The 26,781-nt window shown below is 31.7% G+C and overlaps 1 protein-coding gene and 1 pseudogene across 3 annotated transcripts; both read right to left on the bottom strand.

Annotated features, from left to right (window-relative positions):
- Nucleotides 1-1,571: 1,571 nt before the first annotated feature.
- LOC129293131 (cysteine-rich receptor-like protein kinase 25) lies at nucleotides 1,572-10,031 on the bottom strand (annotated as a pseudogene).
- Nucleotides 10,032-11,869: 1,838 nt separating this feature from the next.
- Nucleotides 11,870-14,945, bottom strand: LOC129293669 (NDR1/HIN1-like protein 26). Of its 3 annotated transcripts, none has more exons than XM_054931751.1 (2): nucleotides 13,986-14,945; nucleotides 11,870-12,193 (listed from the first exon to the last, which is right to left on the bottom strand). In XM_054931751.1, the coding sequence occupies exon 1, from the start codon at nucleotides 14,679-14,681 to the stop codon at nucleotides 13,995-13,997; it is 687 nt and encodes a 228-aa protein (XP_054787726.1). In that variant the 5' UTR covers nucleotides 14,682-14,945; the 3' UTR covers nucleotides 11,870-12,193; nucleotides 13,986-13,994. The 3 variants fall into 3 exon arrangements, with proteins under 3 accessions (XP_054787726.1, XP_054787725.1, XP_054787727.1); XM_054931750.1 differs by having other exon boundaries at nucleotides 11,870-12,201; XM_054931752.1 differs by lacking the exon at nucleotides 11,870-12,193 and adding an exon at nucleotides 13,295-13,320.
- Between the last annotated feature and the right edge of the window lie 11,836 nt (nucleotides 14,946-26,781).

Raw genomic sequence — 26,781 nt, forward strand, 5'->3', positions numbered from 1 at the left:
CAGAAGAAAAGGATGACTTGGAATCACATTTAATCATTTAAAAGACATTAAAGAAAATGGCACCCTTGTTTTTAAGTGTTTGGGTGCTTTCAACATTCTATAATCTACAAGGAAAATAATAAAAAAATCTCAAAATGATCAATTAATTTAATTTAGGTTCCAAATATTAAATTTCAAAATTTGTAACATAATCTTTTAATTTTACAACTGCATTATGATGAATTTGCAATTTATTTTCTAGATTTTGATATGATTGAAGAATCAAAAAAAATATTTTTTTGTTAAAATTTGAAATACAAATTACAAATTCATCACAATGAAGTTATAAAATTGAGAGATTAAGTTGCAAATTCTTAAAATTTAACACTTAAAATCTAATTTAAATTAATTGATTCTTTTAAGAGCTCTTTGTTATTCTCCCTCATCTATATTGTTCAATCTTGTACCTTCCTACTGTAGTCAAAGTTATCTAGCAAGCAATGAAATCAAGAATTAACGTTTAGAAATTGATTTGCAATTTTAAGAACGAAATCATTATTAAAGGCCTGGGAAAGTCTACCAATAGTGGTCAGAAGGGGAAGAAACTGGATTGCTTACTTCAAAATCATATCCAAAAAGACAATCCATAATATAGATTCCAAATGAATGTAGCAAAATACATTAGAGTTTCATGAAATTATAAAATTACTTTTATGTCTTATATCTTTCTTGACGTTGTCAATTTATTATTCTAAAATTGTCAATTACAATTGGACAATTATTAGTGGGATTAATTGTTCAGTTAACAATCAAGTATCAATAATTAACAACTATCTAATAGTAATTTACAATTTTAGTAGAACTTTAATGCATTTACTATTTAGTTTTTTTAAAAAAAAAAAGAAAAATATATTCACACCAAAAAAGTTTAAATTACAAGATAAGCATCAAAAGACCAAAAAGAAAAATTACGATTCGAGTAACTATTATTTTCAGAAAAAAAGAAGACTTCTAAGCCAGAAAAAGTCTGCAGAAGGTTGCAATAATGTCAGAATTGAAGATGTTGCTTTTGTTGGTCTTCAAGGAGTCTTTGGAAAAGATTTTTTTTTTTTTTTTCCTTGAGACAAATTATTCTCACACAGCTATCAGATGAAGGGTTGTCTTCTTTGGCACTTTATAAAAGTTGTCGTGATCCCAATATATGGCGCGGCCTGATTTTGTGCGGTTTTTTCATTGTTTTCCTTCGTTTTTCAGCCTAATCTTCATCAATATCAGTGTGTGTGTGTGTGTATTTGTGTAGATTTTGTCTGGGGCACTTAAGGTCTAATTTTAACTCAGGTATAAACCAATGTTAAAAAAAAACAAATAAAAAAGATCAGACTGTTCAGTTAATCCAAAAAGACTGGAAAATACATTGTGAATTTATGATTAACTTGATCATAAACTAACCATTAAACATTGAATCAATACTTTGACTAAATCAATCAGACCAACTTGAAGAATAACAAAGGCCCATATTTCAAAGCACAGGGGTGTGTGATGGGTCCTTCGCCGTTCACTAATCGCATTGCAATGCACTGCGTTTCCATCTACTATGTCCCAACAATTGTACAAGTATTTTCCTCAGTTTAATCTGCTATAACAACTCTTGCCATACCAAAATCAAAAATTTTTAGATTCATTTTATCATTTAATATAATATTGCTGGATTTGAGATCTCGATGTATAATTTTGAGGCAAGAATCCTCGTGGAGATAAAGGACTCCTTTAGCAATGCCCTCAATAATCTTGTAACGCTTAGACTAGGATAATTGTCGTTGTTTATGGGGATCTACAATATAAGTCAGAGATCTTGATCCATTAATTACTTGGTTTCAATAAGAACAAAATTCATAGAACTTATTGATTGGAAATGCCATACCAGATAAAAAATAATCAAGGCTCTTATCAGGCACATATTCATAAATGAGTATCGTTTCTTCCTTTTCCAAGCAAAATCCTAATAATCTTACTAAATTTCTGTGTTGAAGAAGCTTGGCTATAACAAGAACCTCATCTTTGAATTCTTGTACACCTTGCCCAGAAGGCCTGCAAGCCTCTTCACAGCTATCTCTTGTCCATTTGAAAGAATACCCTGAAAAACATCTAGATTTAGTCAACATCATAAACAAGTGGACAGAAATTGCACATTCTCTCCTAATCTGGTATTACTAACTGTCACGTTCTCAACAGCAACAACTAATAATAATGAAATGGTGAGCAATAAACAGCACAAGTATTATTGACAGAAGTAAGTTCAGTCACAGAAAGACAACAAGAAGTGGAAATACATCAGAGAGAGACTAGAGAGAGAGGTTAATAGAAAGGAGAGATAACTGAAATCACATAATCCACACCCCTCTTGAATCCCTTCACTGATACATATAACTAACTCATACATATGCATTCTCTCTCACTTTTCACGTGACCTTCCTTGCAATCCCTTCGTAAGATGCTTGCTTCACCTTGCCCACATGAAATATCTTCATATAACTGACTTGGCAACTAATCTGGTGGTGGCAACTGATTTGGTAGAGACGTGTCAATGCCCTCATATGTGGCAACGACCTTATCCTCAAGGTTGAAAGTGGAGAAATCTCTACAAAAAGTAGAGACATCCTCTCACATTGGGTCAACAGCATCCCAACGAACTCGAACCTGCTAAATCCACTGGTTACCTCGCCAGACAGAGCGAGTATCTAGCACCTCGAGAGGAGCGAGAACAGGACCCTCTTCACTAGTGGTAAGAGGCAAAGGCAGATAAGACTCCCCCGAAGCTCCGTGATAGTGTTTTAGAGGTAACACATGAAAAACGGAATGGATTCGAGCGTGAGAAGGAAGGTCCAACCGATATGCAATAGGACCAACACGTAGGACTTTAAAAGGACCAAAGAACTTAAAGCCCAACTTTTAATGACTGCGAAGCTCTACTGATGAGTAGGACTGTAACTTAACAAAAACTTTATCACCTTCATGAAACTCCTCAGCTCGTCGATGGCGATCTACAAATTTTTTCATACGAGCTTGCACATAATTGAGATTTTATTTGAGGAGAGACAGTATCTGATCACGATCACGTAGTTGAGTATGGACATCAAGTAGGGTATCTGCCCTTGAATAGCCACGGATCAACAGGGGTAGATCTCGACCAGAAAGAGCTTTAAAAGGCATCATACCGATAGCAGAGTAAAAGGACTTTTGTAACTATACTCGGCCCATGGCAAAAACTCCAACCATCATCGTGGACAATCATGAACATAGCACCTGAGATACATTTCAAGACAACGATTAACAGTCTCAAATTGTCCGTCAATTTCAGGGTGATAAGTAGAGCTCATATTGAGTTTAATGCCTTGCAATGCACAAAGAGAGCGCCAGAATGAGCTTGTGAACACCCGATCCCTATCTGAAACTATGGTCCGTGGCATACCATGCAACCGAATGACATGGTGAAGGAAAGCTTCTGCAACTTGGTGGCTTGTATATGAACCTTTTAAAGGAATGAAGTGGGCGTACTTTGAAAGTCTGTCAATGACCACCATCACAATCAAATATTGACGTACTAAAGGAAGAGATGTAATAAAATCCATGGTGATAAAATCCCACACTTGGGTAGGAATTGATAATAGATAAAGGAGCCTTGCAGCAGATGTTTGAGCTGCCTTATCACGTTGACAAGTAAGACACTGTTTGACAAAAAGTTGAGTATCTTTTTGCATCGATGGCCAATACAAATTGGAAGCTAAGCGCTGGAAAGTATGTAATGACCCAATGTGACCCCCAATGATAGAGCAATGAAATTCTTGCAAAATACGGTTAATCAAATTAGAATCTTCATGTGGTACCACCACTCAGTCTTGAAAATAGAGAATGCCATCACACACTCGAAAATTAGGCAAAGACAGGGGATCATTAATGACGTTCATATATAAATATTGCAATCGAGGTGAGTCCTTTATAGCCTGTACAATGTCATCAAATAGAGGAACTTGTACTTCCTAAATGGCCATATAAGACACCTTGGAAAGTGCATCCGCTGCTAGATTAGTTTTACCAGGGCGATATTCTATAGTAAACCTATACCCCAGTAGCTTGGATAGGTAGAGCTCTTGTTCGGGTGTTTGGAGGACTTGATGATCTAAGTGTTTCAAACTTTCCTGATCTGTGCGGATGATAAAAGCATGACCAAAAAGATAGTGTCTAAACTTTGCCACAGCTTAGGTGATAGCAAACAACTCATGTACATAAGCTGAATGAGCTTGCATCCTTGTGGAAAGTTGCTTTGAGTTGCAATAGGATGCCCATTTTGACTTAGCACCATACCAATCGCACACCCAGAAGCATCTGTTTCAACTACAAATGAAAGTGAAAAGTCTAGAAGCGCTAATACTGGAGCTTTTATTAGTGCTTGTTTTAGTTGCAGAAAAGCACGCTCAACCTCAAATGACCAGAGAAAACCATCCTTTTAAAGTAATTTGGTAAGAGGACTCACAATCTAAGCATACATGTGAATAAATCGCCAATAATAGCCGGTGAGCCCTAGAAAACCACGTAACTAAGTAACATTGTGAGGAGGGGGCCGTGCCTGCACCGATGTAATCTTAGTTGGATCCATTGAAACCCCTCTAGTAGTAACTATATGGCCAAGGTAGTCAACCTGGTTACGCCTGAACGTGCACTTGGATTTTTTTGCATACAGTCGATGGGTTACCATATGTTGCAACACACATTCCACATGTTCTAGATGTTGTGCCTAATCTGAACTATAAGTGAGGATGTCATCAAAAAAGATTAGCACAAATTTACGTAGGAATGATTTAAATACAGAATTCATCAAAGCTTGAAATGTTGTAAGGGCATTAGTCAGGCCAAAAGACATTACAAGCCATTCATAAAGGCCTTGGTGGGTTTTGAAAGTAGTCTTTTCTTGATCGTCAGGGTGTATTCAGACCTGATGGTATCTTGCACGTAAGTCTAATTTTGAAAAATAGACCGATCCTCACAATTCATCTAAGAGCTTATCAACTATTGGCATAGGAAAAGAATCTTTCACTGTAACTTCATTGAAAGCTCGATAGTCCACACATAGATGCCAGGAACCATCTTTCTTTTTTACAAGAATCACAGGAGCAGAGAAAGGACTGGTGCTAGGTTGTATAAACCCATCCCGAAAGAGCTCGTTAACCATGCGCTCGATCTCATTTTTTTGGTCGTAAGGATATCAATAAGGCCAAACTCTCACAGGTTTAATTCCAGGCTTCAACATAATTTGGTGATCACAATCACGTTTTGGAGGAAGCTCATGTGGAATGTCAAATACCGATTGGTATTTTTCCAATATTTGAGCCATCTTCGGCGGCGTAGCTTCTTTGGCCCACTGGTCCTCAGTTGAAATAAGCTAGAGGAAATAAACCTCGTTCACAGCTCGTGTACCTTGAAGCCTGTGAAATTGATTAAATTGAACTAAGGAGCATTTGGCCTGCTTTTGACCTTGTAAAGTGACAAAAACCCTATCAGTCAAAAATTTAATGGATGCCTAGCTGTAGTCTGCAATATGTGGCCCCAATGTGGCTAGTCATTTGGACCCAATCACAATATCAGGGCCTGTAATTTCAACAACATAAGCAGGAAGCACAATTGTATGGCCACAAATTTGGAGTGATAAAGACCGAACCAAGCCCAACCTACTCATCATCTGATCATTGCCCACAAGGATACACATGGGTCGAATAGATTCCACAAGTAAGTTTAAGTGTGCCACCGGCCAGGGACGGACATAGCTATCAAAGCTACCTCCGTCCAACAAAACTTGCACTGCTATTTCGTTCACATGTCCAGAGAATCAGATTGTGGTATTACCCGCAATACCGTTATAGGCTTGGAGGGAAATGTGATGAAAAGTTGCCGTCTCAACAAGCTTTGTAGGTTCAGTTATTGGACTTGGAATAAGTCACCCTCAACCTCTTCTCCCTCATTCTGTATCCACATAAATTGTCGGTTAGTACATTTATGAGAGGGTGAAAACTTCTCATCACAATTATAACACAGGCCCTTTTCACGTCAAATCTGCATCTCCGCTAGAGTGATTCAACGAATAAAGGCTAACGGTTTGGTGTTTAGGGTAGGCAATAATGGAGCCCACGTGTTCTTTGCTGGAGTAGGAGTTGTGCTTATTATAGAAGGCATACTCGTGATTGGTTTTATGGCTAAAGGTGCTGTGTGGCTGAAGCTACTGTTACTTCCTTTGAACTTAGATGGTGTGGGTATTGATGAATATGATCGTTTAATAGGCGTGCTAAACTTACCGCTTTCAACAAATTCTCTAGACAGCGGGCAATAACTTCCCTCTTCAGATCAGTCTTTAAACCACTAACGAAACAATCCAACAATGCGTCCTCCAATACCCCTTTTGTTCTGTTAGCGAGTGTCATGAATTATTGATGATATGAATTAAACGAATCGCTCTAAGTCAACCTGAACAATTGAGCTCTTGGGTGCTCAAATTGAGTAGGACAAAAATGAGAGCTTTAAACTCTCCCAAGTCATAATGTAATTTGACTTCAACATCATCTGCATCCATAACACAGCCACTCTGTCCATATGCACCGAAGCAAGAATCACCCATTGGGGAGATGACATTTGGTAAAAGGAAAAAAACTACTCTGCTCGAAAAATCCAACTATGGGGATCAGTTCCATCAAATCTGGGAAAATCAACCTTTACTTGCCATTACTGATTTCCATGTAAGGAAGACCCAAAACTTCCAGAACTATTTGAGTGCCCTTCGATGTTATGAGCTAAGGTCAAGGATTCAACCATATGGGTAAGAGCATCCAGCCGTGTCTCTAACTTATCCAGCTTCGGGTTCAAAGCTCGAATAAGTACTTCCATGGCATTTTCCAATTTGCTGATTTTTGGATCTGACGCTCGAAGAAGGTCCCCGACCGTAGCCTTAAGACGATCGAGCCTAGAATCGTTCACCTCACCTATCTGGTCAATCATCTCGCACACGCTCTGCATATCTTCATGCAACCCTCTAATATCCCCTAACAATTCCTTCATCCTTGTATTTTCAGCCATTTCAGTGTTGCGTCTCTCAATAAAAACACCTTACTGTCACGTTCTCAACAACAGCAACTAATAACAATGAAATGGTGAGCAATAAATAGCGCAAGTATTATTGACAAAAGTAAGTTCAGTCACAGAAAGACAGCAAGAAGTGGAAATACATCAGAGAGAGAGACTAGAGAGAGAGGTTAACAGAAAGGAGAGATAACTAAAATCATAAAATCCACACCCCTCCCGAATCCCTTCACTGATACATATAACTAACTCATGCATGTGCATTCTCTCTTACTTTCCACGTGACCTTCCTTGGGCGATTGCTTCTTCGTAAGACGCTTGCTTCACCCTGCACACGTGAAATATCTTCATACATCTGACTTGGCAACTGATCTGGTGGTGGCAACTAATTTGGTGGAGACATGTTACTAATATATTCACCTTATAAACTTCCCCAAATCTGCCTTTGCCTATTTTGTTTTCTTTAGAGAACCTCTTAGTTGCAGCTTCAATTTTGGCTAAATCAAATAGCATTGGAACATCTAAAGTTGTAATGTCTTTCTCAACTATACAAAACATATTTAAATTCTGTAAGATATTTGGCTAATGTGTAAATGCTTCTCTAAGCTAGAAAATATTGAAGTAAAATAGCTTTTCCCCATTCATTACAGCTTTCTCTGAGAATATCCTTTTGAGTTTTTCTTTGTCTTCTTCGTAGGAAACAGAAGCAGCCCAAAGATAAAAGTGCTATGAAAATAACAATTGAAATAAGAACCGCGATCATAGTCAGTATCTTCTGTTTTCTATTTCCTGCATGAATATCAGTAGCTTCTTTCAATTATGTAGTAATGAAAATTATTATATTATAATTTTGCAGCAATACAAGAAATATCTAGAATATTAATTGATGGTAACATCAACCTTTGAGCTATTAGTCTCTTGAATGATAAAAAAGAAGAAAATAGAGCATTAAAGAAGTAATATATTTAATTTATATAGACAATACTGTAATGTGCATGATGTTTATATAGACAATTTACGTGTCGTTTCCAGTTTCTTGTTATTTCTATTAAAAAAATTGGAAAGCTACCTTCCGCCATGTGATACATAGTAGGAAAAGAATAATGCCACCTTTTCTTTATTTAGGGATTGCTTTCTCTGGTTGCCCCTATCCTCTCTATAAATCTTGCAAATGAGAATGTCATTCTTTTACCTCTCATTTATGTTCGTTTCCTTCAATCCAAATTATGTTTAGAATGTTATTTTTATGTCATGCGTCTAGATGGACAGAGGCTTTTGCAACTTCAAGTCTCATTTCATTGAAGTAATTGATTTCTTGCAGAAGGAATAGCAGTAACTTTGTTGTCAGATAGTAGTCCTGCAGATATTTGAGTTGACATGGAATAGCATTATCTATTTAATCTGATACTTTTGACTTTATGTTATCCCTCCTATGTTCTATATGGTCGTTTAAGGATCATTATAGTATATAAAAGCAGTAAATGATGACTGAAATGCAAAACCTGCTAGAGTTGAGGTCGGAGAATGAGCTGGTGTTTGCTCTGCGTCCCAGGTTGATGTATTGAGGAATGGATATAATTCATATCTGACACCACAACTGGGATAGATAACTCTTCCCCCAGTTTTCCCTCTACAACAGAAGGTTGGAATTTCGGCAATGGCATCGCTGAGACACCACCTGCAGTTCTCAGAAGATAGATATGGCACACACCAAGCTGAGCCATATAGGTTTTGGTCATCAGTGATGTTCACTGACTTGTAGACCAATCTGTCAGAAGCCCTGGGCGCCCTATTTCTCAAGTCATCCATCATATCCCAAAGTATATTATGGAAGTGGCCAACCTGGCCCTTGTAGCCCTTATCATTCATGAAGGAGATTTTAGGACTTCATTCTATTGTAGAAAAGAAATACCTATTGGAGTAGTGCACAAAGCATACATTATGCCAAACTATAGCTTCTTTTGCTATTAGACACAGTGTTAAATATTAACTTGGCTGCTTCCATCACACACTCTTGACATGTCTTTATGCTAATGCGTGGGTGACAGTGAAAAATGCCGTAGACAGTATCATCAGTCTTTTTACCGGCAACTGTGGTGTTGTAGAATCTGGCACTTGTAGACCCATTAGAGGAGAGCCAATCAAATAGAGTCTTAACATTGTATTCGCAGGCACTATTGGGAGAGTATCATTGCTTGAGCAGTTGTAGTAAGTGTTTGGAGAATCATGGGTAGCAATTTGGATGGGAAAATTGTGTATGGAGAGAAAAAAGATGGCTGGGACTAGCAGGAGAAATTAGAACAAACGCATCCTTTCAAGTCTGAGCTAGAAAAACCAACACTTAATAGTAAAATTAGGAGAAAATAGGAAAGCCACTTACTGGCACCAAACTTTTGTTTACTAAACAAACCAAGCAGAGCCACAATTGAAATAATGACCCCATCAAGGAAGACAAAATTTAAGCCATTCACTTGTTCTAGAATATAGATAAAAGATAATGTTCTTGAAGAAACCTAAACCTCAATAGGTACAGTTAATAGTTCAAAGAGTCAAAATAATAGATCTCCTTAATTGGCATTGCTTTCTCGCTTGTTCCTAAAGCAAGATGAAGTTATGAACAAAAATTTTTACAAATTGTTTATAAGGCAGAACAACTCACCAATCATCCATATTCAATATGCTTCTGTTTGGTTTCTTCGTCCCTCTTTTATTTCCCTCTACACCATGGCATCCTGGCTTAAAGTCACATCATAGACGGTTCCTCTTTAAAATCGATCAACCTGACTCTACATCGTCGCCTGTTCCTATTAACCTGACGAAACCTCCTCACACTTTAGGAACAGGGAAACCAAGAGTTTTCTCTCCCTGCCAAAACCAAAAAGCAAAAGGGGAGTTCTCATCCATGATATGGAGAAGGTGAAGAAGAACATGGAGGTAGGGAGAGTTTGAGCAGCAAACTTGAAAAATGAAGACGACCAGACAATGAGAGAAAGGAATGAAGAACGGGAAGAAGGTATAGTCTGAACGGAAAGAATGGAGGGGCTTCAAAATTCCACCAAATCGGTGCTTTCATATCACAGTACATGGAGGCTCTCCATATATTGACGATGATGATGATGACTTCTATGTTCAATATACTGCTTCAAAGGACAAAGAGGCTATCAATGGGGTGTTTTTGTGGCTCTTTGATAGGTTGTACTGTAGGTTTTATTGCTTTCTTTATTTCTCATAGGACGTATGTTTGGGATTTCTATCTTTTTGTTTCATTGACTTCACAGAACACGCCCAAAGATTGAAAGTTAGGTTTAAACTTCGAACTGATAAGTGCATTCCAGTAAGTCCCATCAAATGTGGATTTCTTATGCTTTGATTAATTGGAGGGAAGGGAATTGAAATTTTTCCCTCCTCTCGTTGGTTGAGAAAATGGAAGGTAGGATTCTCCATTTCTCCTCTTCTTACTTGGCAATGATATAATGGAGCAGGGATAGAATAAGTTTTAAAAAAAATCGTATAAAAGTCTTGTAAAACAGGCTTATTTATTAATAAATTCTGTAAAATTTAAAAATCACAATCAAAACTTTTAAGGTTTGAGTATAATTTAAAATTAGATTACAAAATAATAATATCCCTGTTAAATATATATTATATCAATCAAATAGTTACTTTACAATGATTTCATAGTAATTTGCAAGTATAATTTTAATTTTTTATAACAGTAATTTTACATATTTAATAGTTAAACATTCATGTGTTATTAATAAAATTTAATATTAATTATTTATAACTACTTTATCAGTAATTTATATCTATAACTACAACTTTTTATAACTGTAATTTCACATATTTAATAATTAAATTGATCAATTTAATTATTAAATATATAAAATTACAATTGTAAAAAGTTAAAGTTATAGTTGTAAAATATTGATAAAGTAGTTATAAATTATTTAATTGATGTAATGTATATATTTTAATAGAAGCGTTATTATCTTTTTAGTTTCAATTTCAAATTACACTTAGGATTCAAGAAATTTAATTGTGGTTTTTAAATTTTATAAAATTTATTTGTAAATAAATTTACTTCATTTGATCTATTTGTAATTTTTTAAAATTTTAATTAATCTTTCTTCTCCATCATTTCCCACTAAGTTGGGGGGATTTGAAGGGACTCTTCATTTTCCCTTCCCTCTGATCTCCTTCCATCAAAGTCCCTCTTATCTTTTTCCCTCTCCCTCCCATTCAACCAAATATAGTTTTAAGAAAATCACTGTAAATTATGTGTGTACAGACTTGTGCCTTTAATTTGTATTAAAGCTCTAAAGAATCCCAGTCTTTTGAAATATTGAATGACATAATTTTTCCTTTGAATTCATATATGTCAACTTATTTTATTTTTAAAAAAATTTAAAATAATAAAAATGTACAGACCTTAAAACACAGGATTTAGTAACATAAACTCAACTTAGGCAAGTACTCACTAAATGTGCACGATAATTCTTTTTTATTATGTCCTTTGATAGGTAATGTTTTGTTGTACCTATTTATTTACTTTGGACCTTATAATATCTTTAGCGTTAAAAATCATATATCAATAATATAGGTAAACATATTTTAAAAAAAAAATCTGTTAGACTATCCGCTATCTTGTCAATCTAGCCACTGGTAATATAGAATAATATTCAAACTTTGAGCAAATGAATGTAACCAAAAGCAAATTTAGCAAATGATAAGGACCATCGGGTGATAATTTTTTTGACCAAAGAGGATATTCATTCATTAGGAAACAAAACGAGTCTGACAGAGGACAAAACAAGACAAGAAAGCATAAAAAGTCATAAGCCAAAGCATGGCAAAGACCTAAACAAGACAAAATAAAGAAAGTCAATCAGCCAATGCCTTCTCTGTCCTGATTGTGCACAAATTGCTGAATTTCCTCACCATATGCCAAAGAATCTCGTTGCATGATATTGATTAGAGGGAGTGGGGGATGGAGAAGCCAACCGCTTGAGATCACACCCTTTAAAGAGGAGGCAGCCATCCAGTCGGCCACAATATTTCCATCTCGTTTCACAAACGAGAAAGAGAGAGAGGGCTGAGATCCTAAGGCAGCAAAAAAATCAATAAGAATCCCATGGTAAGGCCAGGCACAGCTTGAAGCATTAAGACTTGTAATCGCATTAAACAATTCCAAACAATCCAATTCCACCATAACATGACAATCGGGTAAGTTATCAGCAATATTTATAGCCTTGGAAAACGCTAATAATTCTGTCATGAAGCTTGGATCAGCATGAACATGTTCACTCCAGCCTTTAAGAAAATCTCCAGAGTGGGATTTGCAGATGATGCCGATTGCAGCTTTACCTGAGGCTGAGGAGAAAGCTCCATCACAATTAATTTTTATGATATCTTGTGCAGGGGGCGACCATCTAGAATTAGTTACAGCGGGAGTAGGATGCAATACTGTATCTTTTGTCTTGAGGGTCTAGAATTCTTGCACTGCAGCTTGAGTAGCCTGTAGAACCTTATAAGAATCAATTGCACCAGCACTGAAAACTGAGGCAGACCTGGTTTTCCAAATATTCCAGCAGAGACAAGCTATATAAGCTTTATCATAATCCTTCATAAGATGCTCTTCCAAAAAAAATTTTGAACACCAGAACTCAAAGGAAGAAATTGCATGGGGGTTAATAATGATAGTCAGAGCAGAACCATACCAGACTTTTTTGGCCCATTCACACAGCAACAGCATGTGTTTTATAGTTTCAGGAGCAACCTTGCAGATAGGACACAGGGGGTCAGAGGCACATTTTCTGGAGTAAAGAGCATCTCTAGTGGCTAAAGAACGAGTAAGGGCACGCCATAGGAAATGTTTTATTTTAGGTTGAATATAAAGATGCCAAATAGATTTCCAAAGGGTGCTAGGGAAGTTAGAAGAGGTGGATGGATTGGTGATGAGAGGAATGTAGGCTCTTGAGTACTCCAATCTGTAACCAAGCTTAGGAAGATAATTCCCAGTTTTAGAACCGGTCCAGACTATGGTATCCGATATAGGAGTGTATGGTATATGCAATTTTTTGATGCAATCTGAGGATTTATCAGTCATTAAATGGTTAATATGATTCAGATTCCATGCACCGTTAGAAATTAGGTCTGCCACTTTGAGGGTCTTGTCTACAACAGCATTTTCCTTCTTAATAACCTTGCACTCAGGTAAACCTAGAACCCATGGATCAGTCCAAGCACAAATATCTCTGCCATTACCAAGCTGTATGCATAAGTCCTTTAAGAGGAAGTCACGACCTGTGAGAATACTGCTCCAGGCCCATGAGGCTTTAGGAACACGACTAGCCTCTAGAAAGGAGCTATTTGGAAAATAAACCGATTTCAAGACTTGAGCCCATAAATGATTGGGATTACTCAATAGACGCCAAGCTGTTTAAGCGAGTAGGGCATCATTAAAGTTCAAAAAATCCCTAAAACCCAAGCCACCTTCACCTTTTGGGGCACATAGTCTATCCCAAGATTTCCAATGAATACTCTTATGAACACTAGACTGCCCCCAAAAAAAGTTTGCTACTAAACTGTTCAATTCCATACAAGTTCGTTTAGGGAACTTAAAGCAAGTCATAGAAAAAATAGGGATAGCATTAATAACAGACTTGATCATATTTCACGACCATCGGATGATAATTAAACACTTTCATTATGTAATTATACAGTCAAATTTCAGTCAATATGTGAAGACATATAAGTTATAACAAATATCATACAACAGACTAATGAGTAATGAACTGAAAATTCAAATCCATACAAAGTTACAAATAAATTGAAAACCCAAATATAAAATTCACAGAAAAGAAAAGAAAAGAAAATGCTCTCACATGAACGTGTCAAGAGAAGTAGACGGGACATCTCTTATCTATGTACGCATTCAATATGCTACCGTCGGGGCCCACACCCACATCACAATTTGCGTGCATCTGATGGCTCTTACTTTGCCACGTGTGTATTTTAAACTTAATCGTGCACGTCAACTCCACACGGAACACCACACTCCCTTGAGCCCTGTCGTTCAGGAACTCCGCCCAACGCTGGCTGGACACCGTTAACGTTGCTCCAGTCAATACGCCGTGCACCTCCGTCGTATTCTTCGGCTCCTGAGAAAACGGGAACAGCAACGGCGTCGTTCCGATATTCTGATCCCTGTAATATACCGTCCCGTCCATGGCCTCGTAGTTAATAACCATATGTTGGTTGGAGTTTCGGGCCGTGACGAAGAACTTTATCTCGGCGTTCTGGAACCCGGATTCTTGACCCAGACCCGGAACAGAGAAATCGTGGATATGGAATCTGGGTCGGTGCGGGCGTAGGCTGAGCCATAAGATGAAGGCGATAAGACCTACAATGGCAAGAAGGCTTAAGAAGATGCCGCAAAGGACTTTGGAGATGCGCGTGCTGAGACTGTCGTGGACGCGCTGCACATAGTAGCGGGCGGTGTGGTGGCGGCGGATGGGTTTGGATTGGTCGGTGGGGGTCTGGGAGTGGTGGATGGGTACGTGGGTGTTGTCGCCGTGCATTGTACCTTCGGGCGAGGAGCGTCGGGAAGGTTGGAAGTAGCAGATGTAATGCGGAATTGGAACAGAAGCATCTGGTGGAAGATGATATTTATGTTGTGAAGACTGAAGAAGAAGAAGAAGAAGAAGGTGGCGGAGGAGAGTGAAAAGGAAGCTGAGAACTTTGTGGATGTTTGAAGCTGGAAGAAAAGAATAAGCTTTGTTGTTGATTCGGAGTTTGTGTGCGATAATGAGCTGCAGGCATTGAGGAGACAAGTATTTTTTTCGTTTGTATTTTTTCCCCTGCAACTTTACTCAAAGATCTACTAACATTTTAAGCTTACCTATAGGTAAATTATGAAAATATTCTCTCTTTTATTATCCTATTTAGTGAACCTTATATTATATTTTTAATATTTTTTATTATAAAATATTTAAGTTTAAAATATTTACTGATTTTTAGATATAAAGTTAAGGGGTAAAAATAATTTTTAACTCAATATTTTATAATAAAAAATATTTACAAATGCAGTGTGAGCTCACTAAAAATATGATCAGTTACTATTTAAGTAATGAAAAAAGGTATCTTTAATATTAAAAGACAAAATATATTCATAATTAAATTAAATTTAGGATACCATTTGAATAAACTTAAAAGATAAAATAACTTTTAATTCTTTTTTTCAAAAAATAAATCGAAGACAACTTTTTGGCATCCAAAAGTTGCACAAATCCACAAACTCGGACTTGTAATTGTAAAGACAGAAAAGATAAGTAAGTAATTACTAAATGTCTAAATCCATCTAGCTTTTTGGTCAAGACTGATAATAATTTACAACCTCCCTACCCTGTTATAAAGTGTCTTTTAAAAAAATTTTTGATACCTAATATAAGTCACTTAATAAAATATTAATTATATTTTTCAGTTATCTCTATTTAAATTTATTAATTATAAAAAATGTAATATAATTTAAAAAATTTTATCTGAATAAGGGTAAAATTATAAATTTATTATATTTTCAAACCTAGTTAATAATTCAACCGCATTTTCTTGATTTCATTGAGAAAATTAAAAGTATCTTATGGCCAATCTTTTCTTTTGAATGAAAAGGGAGTGACATTAATAAAAGAAATAATGACATTTATGGCTATCTCAAAACAATTTATTACAATAATTTTTCATCAATTTTATATCGAATATTGCCTTACAAATATATATATATATATATATATTATTGTTAAAAACTGAACTTTAACTTATAAATTATAAGATAATATCAAATGCAAACTTATAGACCTTTATTGTGGTATATTTTATTGAGAGTCTTAAATATCATTTTCCCTTGATTTAAAAAAAATTAATGAGCACACACAACGAGATCTTATCATTTCATATCAAAGGCTAAAAAACACATGCTTGCCCCGTCAAGATCATTCCTGGCTAGAGTATGATCACAGCAGTTTCCCTATGCATAAAATTTAGAGAAACAGTTCCTTCCCTATGTTCAACAAAAATCTAGCAAGTTCAATGATATCCTTATAAGAATGCTGAGACACATCAAACATGGCAATCAAATTTGTCCATTCGGCACAATGAATAAAAATTTTTACTCTCTTAAAACCCAGTTAAAAAAAATTTTAAATGGTTAGGATTTAATACTTTATAAAATAATTTTTTATTTTTTAATTACGGTTCTAAACTGTTTAAAACAAACTTTTACTGTTTAAATTGATTTATTTTTTATAGTTTCACATCTTAATAATAATTTTGCAAAATATAAAATCCTAATCATTAAAAATTTAATCTTATAATTCACTAATAATATATTTACCACTCTACAAAAGTAAATAATATTTTCAAACTCATATCAATCTCGTGTACTTAAATAAAGATTGCATGTAGATTATATAAAAAAAAAAAGTGAACGAATAAATTACCTCTAAATTTTAAGTACAGTAACACCATAAACTTTGAACTCATTTATTGAATAAATTATTCCTTTTAATTTTTAAAAATCATACAATCTAACCCTCTACCATCAATAAAAATTATAAAAAAAAATTTAAATTATTTTCTAGTCAATTAACAGTCTAAACCGTAAATCCCAAAAGTTTTATAATTTTTGAAATTATTTTCTATTATTTTTTGATCAACTGCGTTTAAAGTTAACTTTTGTTATTGATAAGAGTAGATTGTACCATTTTTAAAAGTTGAAAAAACAATTTACTTAATAAATAAATTTAGTATTTATGGTGTTACTTGACTTAAAGTTTAAAAGATAATTTGCTCATTTATCTTATAAAAAAATATATAAAATTGTCCACATCACACGAAAATTGAATTGAAATTGCCCGAAAAATAAGTAAAAGAAATAAGTAATTTGTAAAAGTACAAAAAGAACATAAACATTAGCAAAAAGATATTTAAATTTACTATAACTCACAGCTATACATGGGTCCGCCAACAGCTAGGCAGCAATAGTTAACTAATCTTGCGGCACTAGTTTATTAATTGTGACTTCATACAATATTTGTGATGCAAGTAATGAATTGATCTTTCAAATGGCTATTAGTGTGTGTGTGTGTGTGTAATATCTGTGTGTTTCGGTGTGTGTTTGGATGCATGTCAGTATAAATATGAGAATGCATATTGCTTAGCTATAGATTTATAAACAATAAAATAAAATAAAATAAAATAAAAGTGGTATGGAATAAGGCATAAAGGTTTCGTACCATGTTTGCGAGGTAAAGTATATACGAATCCTCCATGAATAGGGCATTTGTTATTATTTATTATTAGTATTACCATTGATTTTTTAGATCTTTTAGATTTCTTTTTTTTTTTTTGTTTGAAGAAAAATTCAGTTAAGTTAATTCCTATAACTTGCCGGGTTAAGACATACCTTTAAGTTCAAATAACATTTATAGATATATTAATAGATTATTTATTGACAAAATTTTTATATTGATAATGAAATTTGATTTTATAAATTTATGAATTATGAATTAAATTCTTATTAATTAAATTAACTTTAGTTTGTAATCTTCCATTTCATGTTCGTATTTTACAAGTTACTTGTATATGGTTCTTATCGCTGCTTCCAAGGCCCATTGGCCTTCAGCCCATCAATAAAGTCCAACTCATAAAAATCTCATTTAAAGGGGGGGGGGGGGAACCGCCACTTGTGTATGGTTCTTATCACTAAAAATAAGTGATTGGAACTCAAATTTCGATCATTGTATATGTGACAATTTTTTGATATTAGCAGCGTACTATTTATACTTGAAAAAATTGTCACTTTAGTTGAGATGTCTCTCTCTCTCTCTCTCTTTTTTGCTCTTAGTACAATCAAGCATGAATGTCAGTAAAATGGTATTATAAATTCAATCTAAGTACTTCCATTTTTTGCTCTATATAATTAATTTTCCAAAAATGTAAAATATAAATATAAGATACAATTTGTCACCGCTTGCCTGGTTATCTATTGATTGTGAATAATTGAACTTGTCTGGGCCCTTTTCTTATTAAAATGTTTTGTTTTAGTTAATACTTATTATCAAAATCAAGAGATAGAAGTGAAATAGAAAAAGGCACCCCTACCTTTAAATTCTAATCCGATTTTGTGATGCGTCAAGAGTTGGGGAAAAACAACAAATAAAAGAACAAGCTCAACGGTGGGTATAAAAGCTTAGATTGGTGTTGAAATGGATTTGAAATTTCAAAATAAAACTAGAAATAGTATTCAAAAAAGAAATTTTAGAAAATTCTAAATTCTTTGCTTATGCCTTTTCATCTTTGAAATTGGTTCTGTAATTTTTTTTTCACCCGTGGAATATTTTTGCTTCTTACCGCGTCTCTTGACTCTATATTCCAACTAGAGGGGTGATTTTGGGGAGGGGGTTATATCTGTAAATTATTCTCTAAACTTTAGGTTTAAAAATATTATAAACCTTAATTTTATTTATTGTGAAAATTATTTTTAAAATTTTAAAACAATACAATTTAGCCCTTATAATTAACAACAGAAAATGACAAAAAAAGATCAAAAAAATTATGAAAAAGGACCACAAAAATCATAAAAATAAATTTTTTTGCCCCTTTTCTATAATATTTGAGGTATTTTTTGTAATTGTTGGATCATTTTTATAATTTTTGATGTATTTTTTCTGATTTTTTTTAATCAACTAATGACGAGAGTTAATTTTTGTTAATAAAAAAGGTTAGATTATAATATTTTTAAAAATTAAAGAAATATTTTATACAATAAACAAGTTCAAGGTCTATAATACTATTGAATCTAAAGTTTAAGGAGTAATTTGCTTATATAAAAAAACACTAATTCTTTTATTTTTTTGAAACAGTGATCCTTTTATCTTATTTCAATTATAGATATTTTTTATTTTTAAAATCTATATGAATTTCTCCTAAAATTAATAGTCATATAATACAAATTTTCATTTTATTTTGAGATTTCACTTTCATCAACCTAGCGGCTAGATAACCATTAAGTTATATATGTTAAACCAAAATACCTCTTTTAAAACACAAATGTCTAAAATTCGTTCAAGTATATTTTTTAAATTTTTTGTTCATATTTTAAAAAAATAGTAATGTGAAATTTTTTATTTAATAATATTTTAAAGAAATTAAATACATAGGTTTATTAAAGTAATATTCAAACACATATTTAAATTAATATATATAATTTCTGTTTATTTTTTAATATTTCATTAATTCTAATATAATAAATTTAAATATCAAATTAAATATTTAGATACTTAATTATTTAAATTTCTTGGAGTAAACAATTTAATTATAAATAACAATTAAAAATTATAATTTTTTGACATGATTAAAATAAAAAAATTAGTATTTTAAAATATTTAACGAAATACTCCCAATGGTAAAACAAAGGTCTAGATTTTAAAAATATAAAGAATATCTTAATAATTTTATGAAAGCGGAAGGAATATCACTGGATTATACTCTTAATTTTTAAATTTACCAATATATTTAATTTCCCAAGGTATTATTAATTACAATAATATATTTTCTTCCAATTCACTCTACTTAAAAGTGGTTAATACAAACAATTTCCATAATTAAAAAGTATTACAATCAGAAAAAAAATTGATAAATCAATTCTTAAATTGAAGGGAAAAATTGGGAATAAACGAAGACATTTTTAAATTGAAAAAAAAGAGAGAGAGAGGAAGAAATTCCTGATTGCAATCTTCTCCTTCGCGAGGATCTTGCTACCATGTATTTTTGTTTAGCAAAAAAGAAGGCTATATAAATATTGAATTTCCAGAAAATGAAGTGATAATTATAAATTGTAGCTTCAGACTTCAAAGTTCAAACTAAAAATTTATATTTTTAAATTTAAGATAGATATAATGAATTATTTTTAAATAATTAATATTTGTTAAATTGGGCTGTTATTTAAACCTAAGATAATAAAAATCGTTAGAGATAATGTATAGAATAAATAAATTATTTCTAAATAACTAAAATTCGTTAATTTTTACAAAGATTTAGAATTTTAAAAAGAAGATAATACAAAACATATCTTATAGAGATATTGTATCATTTTAATTGAGTTTGAAAACTCTATAAATAAGAGGTTGGATTGAGGTCAAGTCACACCGTACCTGAAACACAAACACTGTGGCGATAGAGAATTCGAGCAAAGTCAAGTAAGCTCTCTAATCTTTTGCGTAACGTTGAAAATAATCTTATTTTAACCAGTGATTCTTTACTGATGATGAATATAAGGAATAGAATTCATGAGACTAATCTCTTTTGAGATGCTGGTGATTTTTCCGTTCTTAATTATAAATTCATCATCTGATCTTTACTTTCTTTTCACAGAGAGACTTAATATTTCCATCGATCGCACCGTACCAAAGCATCGTCCTCGTTGAATTGTGATCATCATGACATATTCTTGCGTTCTTCTCACGGAAGACTTGATGGAAGATAGATTTGACATCAGCTTTACTGTGATTCAACGTGGGATTTCACGTAACACAGGACTCCTTCAGATGACACCTTTTGAAGTATTTGAATCTCCATTGACGATGCCTTGTGGAGAACTAATTCGAGATGTTCCAGGATTTCTCCGTACAAACGTAGCCAACTATCTCTCTGAAAATGATTTCGAGTCATTGGCATCTAAAATCACATCTTACTACCAAGAAGTAATCCAACATACCACCATTGAAGCTGCTCAACATCTCTTAATACCTCTCATCGTGTATTTTCATGTTCATGTTGATCCCACTGATCATGGCTTAGCACCTATGTTTTTTCATCTTCAACTTCCTTACGACGAATATGCGATGGATATTGATTATATTCGTTATTCAACAAGAACGGATCATTTTATAGAGCATCAATTCGTTCAAGAATCTTCTTATCATCAGCAACTTGCCACTTTTGCTGAATATAATCAAAATTTACACGTTATTAGTGATGATGATGATGATGATGATGATGTGGAGTCACGGCAAGTCAATGAAGCCATAGAACAATCCATGCAACACTTGTTTATGGTTCCGGCAACAGAAAAGGCTCTAACATCACTGAAGAAGATGAAGATGTCTAGCAACGAAGCAAAGGCAAGCCAATGTAGCATTTGCTTGGAAAATTTTGATGATGATGGCGGCGGCGACGATGGTGTTGATGCTTCAGCATTGCCTTGTGACCATATTTTTCACAATAATTGCATTGTAAAATGGCTAAAAACTGGTCATACTTGCCCATTATGTCGCTTTCAATTGCCTATTGAGTAATTCCACGAATTATATGTATCAGTATGTACTGTTTGCATCTTTACAAGAAAAAAAGTTCGTAATTTTGTGTTTATTGGTGATATATATTCTTTGGTTGTTTTTAGCCGGAATTAAACCTCTTTTTATTTAATTATAGAGTCTTTACTGATGGGAATGAATGCTTTGCATATTTTAAAGAAGACACTAAATTAGAGTTGCAGCAGTAATTTTAAAAAAATATATCTGGAATTTAGTTCAATTAAATAATGATGGAATTAATTAACTTGTGAAATAAAGAAAGTATCTATTAAGGATTAATTTAAGTTTTTAAATAGATGAGACAATTATCGTTTACGGAAAATTACATTATCTTTGTCCATAGAAATTTGGGATCATCAATGAACAGTGCATTACCCGTGTTGCCCCCGAGCTCATGCCATGCCTATCATGCGGTAATCGCTTTTTTACTGTGCATGTACAGTAAACAATCTTTTTACTATAGACATACAATAAAAGCGATTTTATTTAATATTTTTATTTTTTAAAAAAATTATTTTTAAAATATTTTTAATAATAAATTATTAAAAAGTTAACAATATAATATATTTTTTAATAATTTTTAATAATAATTTATTAAAATATATTTATTAAAAATTAACAATATAAAATATTGTTTTTAATATTTTTATTTCAGATTTTATTTTTTTGAATTTATGAAATTCTTAAATTTTTTAATTTATCTTTTTATTTTACATATTTTTAAATGACTTATAATTACACATTATATATGAATTAATAAATTCTGAGTTATATTATGTTGTTAAAATAGTTGCACATCTATTACACTTAATATTTTTATTGTTTTCAAAAACATATATTTTTAAAAATATTTTTAATCATAGATTATTAAAAAATTAATGAGATAAAAAATTATTTTAACATTTTTATTTTTTTGAATTTTATGAAATTATTATATTTTTAATTTATCTTTTTATTTTACAGTTTAAATTTTAAATTTTTTCACATGACTTATAACAATGCATTATACATGGGGTAATAAATTATGAGTTATAACATGTTAAATTTTTTAATTCTCATGAACAGTAAGTTACTAAATTTTTTTTTTGCATTATTATTTAGATTAATTTTTAAATTGAACGAGGTGAAAGATTATAGAATAAAATATGGTATTATTTATAATTTTAGCATGTATCAAAATAAAAAAATTATTAAATAAATAAGTTGTTTATTATGTTTTTAATTTGCGAGGGATGATAAATTTTGAATAGTAAGTTGCTGCTAATATTTTTTTTTTAATGTGCATGTAGTTGACAGATTAAAAAGAATGACAAGTGTTATCTAAAGTTTTTAGCATTGTTTTAATATATTGTTTATACTTTGATGAGTTTAGTGTTAACAAATTGAGAAATATGGTTGAAAGTTTTTAATTGATTTTTTTTATTTTTCTCTTTTATTTGCTCTCTATTAAAATGTTATAATTCTATTTGCCAATATTTTAAAATCAAACTAAAATCTATCCTTCCTTCCTCTACTTTTCTCAAACTAAGTAGAAAATCAATGTTCCCCATTCATTATATAGAGCTATGCACTTTTTACCGTATAATTATCATCATTTGGTTAAATCTCTCCCCTCTTTTTCTTTTTTCTTTTCATTTTTTTTCATAATATAAACTTTAATACAATAATAGTTTGGTGCATCTCAACAAGATGGTATCACATGGATGAAATTCTCATCAATAAGATCTAAATTTTATTTTCTTAAATATCTAATGTCTTTTTTTATAAATAAAATAAAAGCCCATTGAAATTTAAATTGTTCCATTTTATTTTCCCACCATTAAAATTTTTAACTAAGGCTTTTTTCATTTATTAAAAGAGATACATATTTCTTTGGTATGTTCTCTTGTACATTAAAATATACAAAGTTATTATATAATTGCATTTGCATGCTTTAAATAAATGATATAATCATCCTAAAATAATATATAAGTAACTAATATTAAATAAATATGACAGGAAATATGCAATAGACTAATGTTGAAGATTCTACTTAACAACTTAAAAAAAGTATTGTAGTAATACGCAATAGGTTAATGTTTTCAAAATTATAATATTTTACATCATGTATGATAAAATCTTTTCTGTGCATTGTTCAGGGATGAATTCTAGTTTTATATAACATCCAGCAACAAATCTAGGGACACACATACGAGGGGGACAAACTTAAAAATCACCTAAAATATGAGGAGACAACACCTTATTTTTTCACTTTTACAAACAAATTTAAATTTTATTTCAAAGAGCAGTAAAATTTTTGGATTGATAATATCATTAATTATTGAATTCTTTTAAGCTTATCTTTTTAGAATCTAGTACATAAGTTGGCCAAGATATATGGTATCTTTTTTATACTCCCTCCATTAAAGGTATTTTTTTAGGAGTTGGATGTTAAACATGTAAAGCATTTTTATTTTTAATCTTTTGAAACGTAATTATTATTTTTTTAAAGTACTCATATTAATAATGACTATATTTATTATAGAGTGTTTAATAAAAATAAATATAAAAAAATAAGATTAGTTTAAAAGTAGATAACTATTTTATTTAGAGTGAGATTCAGTTAAAAATATATTTTATTTTTAAATAGAGGGAGTATACATTATCAACATTCTACAAACAAACATTCATCTAATGGAGAATTTTTGAATTATTTTATAGATAGATCTATATAAATGAAAAAAGAAAAATCTTGAACCATCAGCAAGAACTTATTGAGCAAGAGAAAATGTAATCTAAATTAAATGCTAGTAGCCAAGTTTCGACGCTCTTTGGGAATTGCTATGGAAAATAAATATTTTGGCTAAAACGCATGGAAAATAAAATTTAAAGGTTAATTATATATTATTCTTATTTACAACATGTTAAGTAAATAAATAAATATATTAAATATTATAACAAAATAAATATAAAAAAGTCGTTCAGGATAAATCTGATATTTTAGTTTTCAGTTCTTTGTAAGTAGTATTTCAGGAAGATTAGATATTTTATTCATAAAAAAGAGATTAGGATAGTTTAATCTTTTATAAAATTGATAAATTATTTAATAGAAATACACACACTTGTTTCCTCCTTCTTTTTGACAACGAATAGTTAGATTAATAAAAGGGTTAAATTTTATTTTTCTCTTTATATTTTCCTTCAAGAAACACCAAGCATCATGTACTAATAAATAAAATATCTTTTTTCCTAAATCATTTTTCAAACAAACAAAAATCTCCTTCCATTAATGAGTCACTAATATATTATTGATGGAGGAGACTTTTTAGCCCTTTTGGAAAAAAAAATAGGAAAAAAAGTGTCTCATTTATTAGGATAGATTGCTTAGCATTCCTTAAAAAAAAAAAAAAAGAAACTTCAAAGTGCTCAATATTTTATAAAAAAAATTTAAAAATAAATTAGCACAAAAAACATGTCACATTAGTTAAAAAACAGTATACTTAATGAATTGTTAATAGAAGGAAATTTTTGCTCATATGCAAAATGGTTTAAAAAAAATGTTTTACTTATTATTATAGCGTACCTAATGCACATTAAAGAAAAGCATATGAAAGAAAATGCAATTTAATCCCAAATAAAATGAAGGAAACTCTCTAATAAACTCAATACATGATGAAAGTTAGGGCAGCTTCTTTATTTTCTTTTTCAATTTTTCCTTTATCTTTTTTTCTTTACTCATTTTTTTCACTTTAAAAGTGAAAAATAAACTTGGATTCAATGAATCTCAGGATAATAGTTGGCTGCATCTTTTTTTCCGCCAGCCACCGATGAGAGCTAGCCACATCATCCATTAATAGATGCCACCGTCCTCTATATGTATATGTGGATCATTTAAGGTATTTATTTATTACACATATTTCCTAGCATATTCTATGAGAAAAAAATGTTCAATAGAAAAAAATTCAATAAAATAATTTTATAATTGGTGATTCTTTAATAAAAATCCCTAAATTGAAAGGAATCAAACCTATACCATATGGGAAAAAAAATCCTAGTTGGAAAGACTAATTTGTGTTATGATTTATGAGTAACTAAAATATTTTTATTTTTTTACCATGCATTTTCGTTTTAACAATTGAAGGAGAAGGCTATATTAGTCGTATCCATATCAATATTTTTTTTATTTTTGTTGACCAGCTATAAATTATAAGACTTGTTATATAAAAATAATTATATTATATAAAATTGTCGCGAATCTAGCCGAAGGTACAAATACTACAAAATAACCCATTTATTTGTCAAAACTTGACAAATAATTCCTCTAAACTTTCAAGTTTATGTGCAAAATCCCTTGTTATCAGTTGTTCCATCGTATATTCCACTGGCCATTCGGCGAAAGCATAAATATGTTAGTAACAAAAAAATCTTAAACATTTTATTTACTGATAAGCCTCTCAAACTGAGTTACGTGTGGATCTTAATTAAAATCATATGCAAATAAACCCCTTATTATATTACATTATTTAGTAAAATAACTGATAATTGACAAATTGAAATTTATGGCAAAGGAGCTATTTCCCTAAATATATATATAAAAACATTTAGGGGTATCTTTTTAAAAGTCAAAAAGGTTATATCCACACAATTTAAGCTTTAAGAAGGGATAATTTATTATTTATCATGAGAAAATCTCTGCAATGTATGACCCATAATCTATATATGAAGCAATCCAATCCCTTCCTTTCTAATTATAGGTTAAAATTTTAAAACTCTATTCAATCATAAATATAGAATAAAGATGTAGTAGTAATTAATCTATTTTTTTAATATTGCCCCCAATTTATTGCACCAAATTGTTGGTAAAATTTTAATTTCTCGATACACTTTTGTCATTAATTCGATTGAAGGATAAAATTGAAAGTCACACAATTTTTTTGTCATATTTAAGGATATTAACTACCATATTTTAAGAACCCTGAAGTTAATTAATTTTTGTTTTATAATCAGGACCGGGGATAGTAGTTATAATAGCTGGATTCTAGATTACATGGCTATGAACATATCTTAAGAAAAATCATATCTATATCTATATATTTATAAAATTTATAATTTAAATGTTTCTAAGTGATGAATAGTAATACTTGTAATTACAAAAACATAATCTTCAAACTTCCTAGTTCCTACGTTATATAATATATATATATATATATATAGAGAGAGAGAGAGAGAGAGAGAGAGAGAGAGAGAGAGTTAAGGTGATTAAATAGCTGGATTTTGTTGAGCACAGAGCCGGAAAGATATCTTAAAAAAAAAAAAAAACATATAAAGGGAG

Source organism: Prosopis cineraria, unplaced genomic scaffold (genome assembly GCF_029017545.1).
Source record: "Prosopis cineraria cultivar Desert tree isolate PC_DT_omini unplaced genomic scaffold, ASM2901754v1 PC14, whole genome shotgun sequence".
Lineage (NCBI taxonomy): Eukaryota > Viridiplantae > Streptophyta > Magnoliopsida > Fabales > Fabaceae > Prosopis > Prosopis cineraria.